The sequence below is a fragment of the Amblyomma maculatum genome, chromosome 8, assembly GCF_055883805.1.
Source record: "Amblyomma maculatum isolate TAMU_Amacu chromosome 8, ASM5588380v1, whole genome shotgun sequence".
NCBI classification, from domain to species: domain Eukaryota; kingdom Metazoa; phylum Arthropoda; class Arachnida; order Ixodida; family Ixodidae; genus Amblyomma; species Amblyomma maculatum.
Window position 1 is genome coordinate 99,139,148 of NC_139351.1, and position 11,509 is coordinate 99,150,656.

Genomic DNA, 11,509 nt, shown 5'->3' on the forward strand with positions numbered 1-11,509 from the left:
GGGCCCGGGTTTAGTTCTGTATTGCCTTTAATTACCAGCAATACACGCATGTACAGAGCATAAATGCACTCAACATTTTGAAAAAGCCTCTTCACTAGGTAGGACCACCAAACAGCAAGTACATAGATCTAGTTTGTGTCCGCATGCTAGCAGTGCTGCCTTGCCCAATGAAGCAGTTGTCGTTGGGGGCTGAACAGGAAAAGTCTGTTGCTGTCGATGACAATGCAGATTCGCCAAGTATGACATCAAAATGACGCTGTGGGACGCACCAGAAGCTTGTTATGGATGCCTAATTCTTAGATGACCCTACTCAGAAACCTTCTTTTCTTTATGCTGCTTCTTTATAATTAAATAAAAAGCATGAAGCTATTTCAGTTATTTCTCATCTATAAAATGCATCTGGTGAAATCAGTCTTTGATAAATGGAAGTTTTGTCAACACTACATATGTTTTAATGACTGACATGTGCTGCCTTTTCATAGGACATACACACCTTACCCATGCCCTCAGATTCACAGAGAAAAGCCTGTTTGCTAACTGTGCAGCTAAAGGCTTATAGCAAACCTGCTTTATCTGATTTCAGGAGACTTTCAGAGTAAGAAAGCATGTCATAATACTTTATACCAGACACATTCTTTTAAATCTAAACTTACTCTTGGGAGAGAATGGAACAGTAGATTCAACTAAAAGAAATGCTGTACATAATTTGATAATTGAATTTAAACACCTCCTTTGTACAATATTTGAAATTTTCCAAACGTGTGTTTGCCACATGGGAGTCCTTGGCCCTCATACGTGTCATAAAACCAAACCTATATACAGAATTTTCTTGCAGCTTGTGTGTTTTCCTGGAGCGTCAGCAATCATATTACAGTGCCAATATTACTATTGTGTTCATCTTCTGAATCATTTTTCTACCTCAGGGAATTTGATTCATCAGGTGTAATGTCAGTTTTTGCAAGTGTGTTGATACAGGAATCAGATCGGCAGTGCTGCTCAAGGCATTGATTCTTAGCATTGACACCCCTTTTCTCCGCTTTCTTTTGCAGGCTGTTACTGCTAAGCCAAGCAGTAAAAGGTCTCATGGGAAGAAACCTTCAGTGCCACATCCCCCAACCTTTGTTGATTCACTTTCTTCTAGTTTAAAGCATAGGAAATAGCATGTCCAGTGATCTCGATTCTAGGGGTTTTATGCGCGTGGTTGGGCATTGATTGCTTCAAGATATTACCGCCTCCCTCAGTTTTAAATGCTGAAATGAATGCACCAATATCTCCTTCTAATTGTTTTTTATTATGCTCAAATAGCACTAAAGAAAGTGAGGCGTTTGAGGGTTGGGAGTCTAAGATGGTGGTGATGGCAATTACAGATGCTGCTAATATTCTGTTAGGCAAGTATAGTCATGAGCAAAAGTAGTATACAACATTCAGCCTGTGACACAGCTTGGGAAAACTGCATCAAAATGTCACCTAGCGACAGCATGCTAGGTGGCCACCTAGGACAGCATGTCGATGACAATGATGCCACAGCATGTCCTAGGTGGCATCAAAATGCCACCTAGGACAAAGACATCGGCACATGCATATGAATAAAATGATGCACCGTCACTGTTGTCTCGATCTTAGATAGTTGTTGGTAGATAAAGGTGGGATGCAGTTTTCTCGAGCTCCACCACCGGCTGAATGTTGTATACCACTTCTGCTCACGACTGTACAATATGCATTTGAATGGAAGCATAGTATTCTATTGATACCTTAGGTGTGTTCGGTTCTTTTTTTTTTTTTTTTCCAATGCCGCGCGCTTTCTTTTGAAGCATTTCCTCCGGGTGTGAAAGGTTGCCCCCAAAGATAAAGCAAAAGCTCTAAAGCTCGGGTATTGTTTTCTGAGAGATTCTGTGTGTGACATTGTAACATGCTGTACAGGAATGCCACTGTACTAAACATTTATTATATTTAGAACTTTAGTAATAAATCCATAATTTTTCCAGTTTCACTAGAGGCTCTAGAAAAAGAGTGCTAATCTCCACTGTTGATCCATTATCTATGATGCCATGTGTTTTGCTGATATGACTTCACGCTCGTTAAATGTCTCTCTGTAATACTTTGGCACTGTGACGGTCTCGCTTTTTGATAACAGTCTCGCATCAAAAAAAAAGTTACTTTGCCTTTCCTTACTTTTCTGCCTGATATATTGAGGTGTTTTGATCTGTAGTGGTTGCCTGCTATTGAGTGAATGCTAAATGTGGTGTGCAATTCTTTGCCATTGATATATAATGGTGGAGGCAAAGTGAAGTGGAATATCCTAGCCCATGGCGATGTCGCTTGACCATGTGCTTTTGCCTGCCTTAGAAATTTGAAGCATGTCCAGTCAGGCATGGTAAGATGTACCTTGAGGTTTGGAATTGTGAAATTTTTGTAGTGAGAGCTACATTGGCCACAGTATCACCATTCCGCCTTGCCTGTCTGTGAGAAGAAAAGAGAAGGGAAAGAGGAAGAAAAAAGAAAACAAAGGAAGAATAAAATAAAGGAGAGAAAGAAGAAAAATCTACATTCTTACCAATTAGGCCGTAGTGTAGGACTATGGAAATTTTGGACAATTGAGGTTCTTTAATATGCACTGACATCGCACAGCACACGGGCACCTTGCTTTTTGTCTCCATCAAAAATCAAAAAACCTGTCGCAGAGGCCGGGATTCGATCCCGCTCCCTCGGGAGCAGTAGTCGAGTGCAGTAACTACTGTTCCACCCTGATGGGTGAATGAGAATGGCCAAATCAAGAGGCAAGGGGTGCTTATACAAGAGGTGTTGCCCTATGGCATAAACAAAGCTGAAACCATATAAGTAAACTACTATGTGCAAAAGCTATGTCTTTGCTTTCAAGCCGAACCAAAGCATTGTCATGCAGATTGGTCTCACGTAATTTCAGGTTTAACCGCAAGCTAAACCTCAGCAAATTTTTTTTGGAGCACTGTCATTTTAAAAGCGGAATCTCGATTGGGCAGGCAGTTCGGCTTCCATAGCTGCTGCACCATTAACCTGAAGGCGATCATTCAAAAGCATGAGGAGGCGTACCTTGCATGCTTATAATGGCCACAGGCACGCAGTCTTTCATAATGCTTTTAGCTATGCGTCCAGTATTCTGGTTCTTTGTGCTTGGTTAGAAGCGATATTTTGAATTACGTGCGTAAAGTTGCTGACTCTGTCAAGCTCTCAAGATATTTGTTGCTTTGTGCATTAAAGGTGCTTGCACCTTTAAGTATTACGTTCCGTTTTCAGGAAATGGATCATGGTTGGAGACATTTTCCTGCATGAAATGTGGTAGCACTAATTTGAGTTTGTTTCTTTTTAAGCTTCTCTCAGCAACACTGAAAGCTTTCATGTATATTAGAAATATATCTTCAATGGGAACAAGAAGAGCAATATAGACTTAATGATTTCTGAGCACAAATGTTTATATTCCTTGTGAAACTGTTGAAAAAAGTAGTTTTTCCAAGTTTTTGTAGATATCCACTCATAAAATACCTAGCTGCCACTAATTATTTAAGTTTACATAACCTTGTGTCTCCATCATAGAGCCAATAATCATGCATATACGCAGGTCGAGGGTGTAGCTGTACTAAGCTCTAACAGGTGCACAAAGCTTTTGTTTATAATCATGACCTATCTTCAAGCACAACCAACAAAATCTAGGAATTGAAATGTGATGCAGACCATTAAAATGTGAAAGATATTCTATTGGGCTCACATAATACTTAATATATTATGCACTTGAAGTAAGAGTTCTAGCAGTATCTCGAAGTCAAAATGCAAGCTACTGGCAATGCAAGAGCTTTAAAAAGAAATTTATTTAAAAGTTAACCCTTTGGCCCAAAGCAGGATGAAAATTGTCTGCTCATAATGCAGCATCCACAGATAGAGTACGTAAACTTTTGATCTTTGTCTGCTGCATGTCGCATCACTTACAAGAGCGCAAAGAAACATAGACGCAGAAAAATATAAATGGACATTTTAAATATACATTCACTCATCAAGTGCGTGCGCAGTTTGAAATGAGAGTATTTTGCTTCAGGATGTTCTTTTAATAACCTATTGAATTAAAATTTGTTGCAACAGAACTGATTTCTGGGTAATTGACTCGCATTTCTTGTAAACATTGGGCAGAAAAAAGTACAAGTCCAGTCGAGCTTTGTGCCTGTACAGTTTGTAGCAGTTAAAACATAAATTTCACTTCAGACTAGCTGCGTAACTTTTGAGATGAATTTTCGCACGCATTACCTTTTCTGCCAAATATGATATAAAATGTTGCAGTGTTCTGTCCTCTTATTTAAAGCATTTTGGGTTTTAATGCAGATCCAGGTCCCGCAGCCTACAAGTATAACACCCTTCCAAGTGATTCACCTGACCAAAGGCATCGGATGAGCCCTTGCATGGATACTTCCTCTAGTAGCTCTCGTAAGGGCATACCCTCGGGCAACAAGCTACACAAATGTAGCCAATGCAGCAAGAGCTTCAACTTTAAATCCGTGTTGGATGCACACCTCCGTGCCCACACGGGCGAGCGTCCATTCCATTGTGACTACTGCGATAGCAAGTTTATACGAAAGGGCGAACTGAAGACCCACGTCAAGATTCACACGGGAGAGCGTCCGTTCCAATGTGACTTCTGCGATAGCAAATTTACACAAAGTGCCCACCTGCAGCGGCACATCAAAATTCACACGGGAGAGCGTCCGTTCCAATGTGACCACTGTAGCCGAAAATTTGCTGCGAAGCAAACTCTACTTAACCACATCAAGACTCACACGGGTGAACGTCCGTATTGTTGCACCTACTGTCAAAAGAGATTTGCTTTCAAATGTAATCTGGGGGTGCACATACGCACCCACACAGGCGACAGACCATATCAGTGCCAGCTGTGCCCAATGACCTTTGTGGATAATTCGGCTCTCCTGAATCATGAGAGATCCCACAAGGGTGAAAAACCATTTCAATGTGACTTGTGCCCAAAGGCATTCTCAAGAATGCCCAGTTTAAAAAAGCACAAAGGGAAGGAACATTAGAGGGAGAGCACTCTTCTGTGCAGCCCTCAAATGGTTTGCTAGTTATCCTGTTCTTTGCAAGCTAGCTACATACCAACTACTATACAAGATTAGCAACTTAGCCTACATCAAAGGTTTTCAATGTGTAGAATTTTTTAATTTGCACTAACATAATTTAAAAGGTATTTTGATGATATCAGACAACAAGGCGCAGACTGTCTTCTAAATGTTTTCTCAAAATGTAGGAGACTATGGAGCTCTCAAACTTCCATTTTAAATTATATCATGACTTTCTTATTTGGAATTTCCTATGATGAACTAGAACGATGACCTATTATTTAACTGATGCCTTCGCCCTGCAGTGGGTATAGTCAGGCTGAGGATAATGATGATTACGATGATGCAACTTGTATTTCAAAGCATGCTTCCCTTGAGAGCTTTAGAGAAGCAACGAGGTTGTAACATTTTTTTTGCATTTTGATTTCACATTTTACATCAGTTCGGGAAATATCACATCACTTCTAGTCGTAGGCATGACAGTGGAAGAGACCTGCTCCTTTGATGTTTTCTTTGTTAACTGTAGTGAAAAAATCACTCCATGAAAATATTTCTTGTTTAATTTGGACCCTTTGCAGGAAACCTGTTGATTTAAATGGAGTTAAAAAATCTTGAGTGTTCAGCTTTACATTACCATTCCTCAAAGAATGGCCACTGTGTTTGATTGAAATTTAGTATATTTTGTGGTAATATTATGTTTCAAAGAACTCTGATTGACCCATCTCATTCACACCAGCTGCTGTGTAGATAATGGATTGTTAGGCATGCGGACACTGCAGTAAAGTATACTTGCATTGCAGTGGGTGATGAAACATTGTATTCTTCTAAGCTTCTTGGTGATGCATTCATTTCGATGCAGTGCCAAATATATTTTGTCCATTCTTATTCTTCATCATGTCTGTTTTCAATGTCATATTGCCTAATTCATTTTAGTTTCTTTCATGTATTATTTAGTTTATTGCAATGTGTCGGTTTTGTGATTCTCATTTTCATTACTTCTCTGTGTGTAATTCAAAACCAACTCGGTCTTATCTAAGTTAGTCCTGTAGAAAGCTAAGCTCCCTACCTCCATCACAGCAAAACTTTTTGTACATAAAAACATGGCTGCCTCTGCCAATGAGAGATTTTCTACCATATGTTTTATTAGTTCGCGGTGCTTCATCCCACAATAAAGCTAGTTTTTGCAGTGGAATTATCCTACAAATGGCACAACAGTGTGGAGGAAATTTTTTGTTTTGGAACAAATTTTGTACATTTGTTTTTCAGTATCACCATATGTCTACTAAGGCATGCCATTTCCTTTTGCAGTTTTTTGAAGGGGAGGAAAATTCTGAGTAAACTAAACGATATGATGCTGACTTTTATATTTTTGCATCTTGCTGGCTTGTACACAATTAGCCCTAATATAAGATGCACAGACATTTCCACTGCACATGCTTGCGCCTTTGTGGCCACATTTTCGTTGGCGCCCTGCCGAGGAGGTGCAGTGGTTACGGTGCTTGATTGATATGCCCAAGGATGTGGATTTCAATCCCAGTCGCATTATCCACTTTTCCATGGGGCGCCCATGTGCTTTGCGACGTCAGTTCACGTTAAAGAACTGCAGGTGGTCGAAATTTCCACAGTCTTCCACAGGGCAACTCTCAAAGCCTGAGACGCCGTGAGATTTTAAACCTCGTAAACTAAACTTTTCCTCTGGCCACAATATTTCAAGTGGGTGCTTTGCTTTGGCTGACCTCTTTGAAAAACGGGCACAGACCCATCTAATTTTGCCTTCAGGTGCAAAGCCAGTTGAGCCATTACAAAAGGTGTATTTTTCAAAATTTCAAACTTTATAGCCCCATATGGAATCTGGTTTTGAGCAGTGTGCTAATGAAAAGGCATTATAAACATAGCAGATTCTTTGTATGACTTGCTGGCAGCATCACGTGGTGTTCAAGCATCTAGCTGCACTAGAAGGATGGTGCAAGGCCTCTGCAGTGGGGCCACATATCTGATTATGTGATATCGCAACAAGCTGTGGCATTTGTGGCAATTTGGCGGGCAGAATGGAGGTTACATAGTCACTCTCCACACAAATCACATTTCGGTGTTTTCTTTTCCAATAATAAACCATGAGTCAGGGGTGTTTGTCCAATGCGAAGACGACATAAAATGATTTCAATCAATCTTCCTTTGTGTCAGCATGACTTCCATTGCATTATGACAGGTTTTACTAGGTGTAACTTATTATTTACTTCAGTGTTCAATTTAGACTGCCAGTTTGCTCTTGGCTTACAGTGTACTAACATCATTGAGTCTTTGGCTGAAAATGTTTTTAACCTCTAGAGTCTGGGCTTGTGCAGCACACGTGTCTACTTTTTCATTTCCACTTATTCCAACATGGTTTGGAACCCCATCTGTTGTGGCTCTTCTTGTGCTGTGTATAAGGTTTTCAATTAATGATTTGACTGCGTTTCTTTGATGACTTAAGGTGAGTAGAGAATAAGTGTAAATCATGCTATTCTTGATGCTCTGAATTATTTTTTTATAGCCATACAGATCGCAGACGACTCAGTTGTGAAAATGGACATAAACTTAGGTATCACTCTATTTTTTTCACAATACTTTTTGTGCTACTGCGCATCCTACATAGCATGCTGATATTGAACTATCTGTGTATAATTCTGACTTGGAGACCCTCTTGGCCGGTAGAAGATCGTGGCTGACTGGGCTGCCGTCATGATTCATAGAAACATGAACGTGTGAGTGTATGGGGCCGTGCGGGGGCCCAAGGGGAATGTATGCCCCAAACTGCTTTGTTTCAATAAAGTCATTATTACTACTTGCGCATGAAGCAAATCAGCGAGGCCTATATCTGCTAATTTTTTATTTTTATTTGCAGAGAGGCAAGAAATAGCTGCACCCTTACTCTAAAGGCAGTCATTCAAAAGCATGAAAAGGCGTGCCATGAGTGCTTAAATGGCCACAGGCACGCGGTCTAACTCACATTACCTCAAGCACTTTTGTTCCTTTTCATGGTGCATTTACCTATGCATCGCAGTATTCTGGCTATTTGTGGTTAGTTAGAAGTAATTGATCTTTTTGTTATGTGCATAAATTTGATGACCCTTTCAAGCTGTCAAGATATTTGTTGCTTTGCGGATTTGTCCTAGGTCTTGAATTCTTACATTCCATTTTCAGGCTTTGGTTCACATCTGAGGACATTCTGTTAGGTGAATTGTGGAAGCATTTACATGCACTTCTTTTTCAGTTTCTGTCCACAAACTGAAAATTTGTGTATCATGGAAACGGGATGTTCTTTAGGAAGAAGGACAGTGATATGAAATTTGAATGTTTTTTAACTGTGTTTAGCTTTCTTTTTAAAATTTTTAAAGAAAGTAAACTTCAAGTTTCTGTAGAGCCTAATTGCTAAGCATAATTAACTGCCACTAATGAATGCTTACGTTTGCATCAACTTGAATCAGTCATTTAGCTCGTAATTGTGCATATTTATTTATTAACTTGGATTGAGGCCAGTTTCTTTACCAAGTTATAACAAGCACTCAATTTTACTTCATAATCCTGAACTTCATAACTGAATTTTTGCACGCATTACCTTTTCTGCCCAACACCAAATGGAATGTTGCAGTGTTCTCTCCTCTTATTGAAAGCATTTTGGGTTTTAAATGCAGATCCAGTTGCTACAGCCTTCAAGTATGCAACCGTTCCTGGTCAAGGTTCACCGGATCAGAAGCATCCAACGAGCCAGTGCACGAATTCTACGAGTTCCCATATGGGGAAACCCTCAGGCCGCAAGCTGCACAAATGTAGCCAATGCAGCAAGTACTTCGTTTCCAAATCCTTGTTGGATGTGCACATCCGTACCCACACGGGAGAGCGTCCATTTCAATGTGACCAGTGCACTAACAAGTTTTATCATAAAGGCCACCTGAATGCCCACGTTAGGACTCATACGGGCGAACGTCCGTATTGTTGCACCTACTGTCCAAGGAGATTTGCTCACCAAGGTACTTTGGTGGTGCACATACGCACCCACACAGGTGAAAAGCCATATGAGTGTCAGCTGTGCCCGATGGCCTTTCCGAAGAATTCGAATCTCCTGAGACATGTGAGATCCCACAAGGGTGAAAAGCTATTTCATTGTGACTTGTGCCCAAAGGCATTCGCAGGAATGCCCAGTTTAAAAAAGCACAAAGGAAAAGAACATTAGGGGAAGAATACATTTCTGTGAAGTCCTCAAATGATTTCCTAGTTATCCTGTTCTTTGCAAACTAGCAAAATTCAAATTACCTATAATAAGTTTAGCTACTTAGCCTGCATCCAAAATGTTTTATTCATAAGCACTAACATTTTTAAAATGGTAAACTGACATATAAGAAAACACGGCAGTACTGTCTGTGGAGTGTTTTCTCAATATGTAGGTGACTATTGAGCTCTCAAACTTCCATACTAAATTTTATTATGAAACGCTTATTTGGAATTTTTTAAACTGCCCTGAGCAATGACATGCATTATTTATTTATTACTGATGCTACTTGTATTTCAGAGTATGCTTTCCTTCAGAGTTTCAGGGAAACTAAAGTGTGTGTAATATGCTAATTTTTGCATTTTGAATGCATTTGTTTTCATCTGTTAGATCAATTCTTCAAGTATCGCGTGAGAATGAAAGAGACCTACTCTTTTGATGTTTTCTACTCATTATGTTGTGTGTTAGCTGGAGTATTGAGAATGAAAATATTCAGGCATGAAAATATTTCTTGCCTAATTTGGACCCTTTAAAAGCAACTTGTTGCTTTAAATGCAATTAACAAGATATTTTGAGTGTTCAGTTCTCTGCATTACCGTTTCTCAAACAATTGTCGCTGTTTTGGATTTTAATTTCATATTATTTTGGAATAATCGATGTTGCGATGAGCTCTAGTGAACCGATATCTCATTCACATCAGCTGCTCTCTAATGGGTTATTAAGCTTGCGGGCACTGCAATAAATTATATTTGCATTGCTGTAGGTGATGAAACTATTTTTCTAAGGTTCTTGCTGATGCAGTCATTTCAATACAGCGCCAAATATATTTTCTCCATTTTTCTTCATTCTTTGTCTGTTTTTTTGTCATATTGCTGAGTTCATTTGAGATTATTTCATGTTTTTTGTAGCGTATTTCAATGTTTTGAATTTGCGATCCTCATTTTCATCACTGTTATCCTGTGTTTACTAATTGAAAACCAATGCTGTCTTCTCTAATTAGTCCTGTAGAAAACTAAGCTCGTTACCTCCCTCAAACCCAAGCTTTTCTACCTAAAAACATTACTGCCTTGGCAAATTAGAGTTTTTTTGCCATGTGTTTTTTCAGTGCCTGTTGTTGCATTCTACAATAAAGGTATTTTTTGCAGAGGAATTCTCCTACTAATGGCACGACAGTGCACAGGAAATATTTTTATTTGGGAACAAATTTTGCACATTTGTTTTTCTATATCACTATATGTCCACTTAAGTTTTGCATTTCATTTGTCATTCTTTTTAGGAGAAGAAAAAATCTGAGTGAACTAAATGATATGATGCTTGCTTTTCTATTTTTGCATCATGCTGCCTTGTGCACAGTTAGCGCTAATATAATATGCACAGACACTGCCACTGCACATGCTTGCCCCTTTGTAGCCACTTTTCCATTGGCACTCTGCCGAGGTACTGCTTTGCCCAAGAATGTGGGATTGAATCCCGGTTGCATCGGCCGCTTTTCCATTGGGCAAAAAACAGGGCGCCCGTGCGCTGTGCAATGTCAGATTACATTAAAGAACTGCTGGTGGTCGAAATTTCCACAGTCTTCCACTAGGGCATCTCACATAGCCTGCATTGCCTTCAGACCCCCTAAATTAAACTTTTCCTCTGGCCACATTATTTCAAGTGGATGCTTTGTTTTGGCTGACCTCTGAAAAAATGGGCACAGACCCATTTCATTTTACTTTGAGGTGCAAAGCTTTTTGTTGAACCATTACAAGAGGTGTAGTTTTCAAAATATCAGACTTCATGTCCCCCAGTAGAATCATTGGTTGTCAGGAACCTGTTAATGAAAAGGCATTATAAATGTAGCAGATTGTTATTATGACCTGCTGGCAACTTCACGTGGTGGTCAACATCCAGCTGCACTAGAAGGATGGTGCAGGGCCTTTGCAGTGGGGCCACTTGTCTGATTACGTGATATAGCCAGCTATGGCATTTGTGGCCGTTTGGCTGGCAGACTGGATGTGACGTAGCCACTCTTGAACATAGACATGGACATCTGGATGTAATCGCACCATCAAAAGGTGCACTGCAGTATAGAACGGTTATGCCAAAGCCGCAAACACTGTCTCAGCTACCAGTTTCACCATGTTATTGCTGCAATCTAAACTACATGTGGTTTATTCGCGTTCCC

The 11,509-nt window shown here is 39.9% G+C and overlaps 2 protein-coding genes across 2 annotated transcripts; both read left to right on the forward strand.

Moving 5' to 3' along the window:
* Window positions 1–3,975: 3,975 nt before the first annotated feature.
* LOC146181953 (uncharacterized) lies at window positions 3,976–5,057 on the forward strand. Its single transcript, XM_084576946.1, has one exon. It carries the CDS (start codon window positions 4,413–4,415, stop codon window positions 5,055–5,057), a length of 645 nt encoding a protein of 214 aa, XP_084433072.1. The 5' UTR covers window positions 3,976–4,412.
* Window positions 5,058–7,537: 2,480 nt separating this feature from the next.
* Window positions 7,538–10,483, forward strand: LOC146181954 (uncharacterized). Its single transcript, XM_084576947.1, has 2 exons — window positions 7,538–7,674; window positions 8,768–10,483. Exons 1-2 carry the CDS (start codon window positions 7,659–7,661, stop codon window positions 9,304–9,306), a joined length of 555 nt encoding a protein of 184 aa, XP_084433073.1. The 5' UTR covers window positions 7,538–7,658; the 3' UTR covers window positions 9,307–10,483.
* Window positions 10,484–11,509: the final 1,026 nt, after the last annotated feature.

Excerpts from the sequence above, each read along its gene's own strand:
- LOC146181953 (XM_084576946.1), top strand. The coding sequence starts at position 4,413 with ATGAGCCCTTGCATGGATACTTCCTCTAGTAGCTCTCGTAAGGGCATA.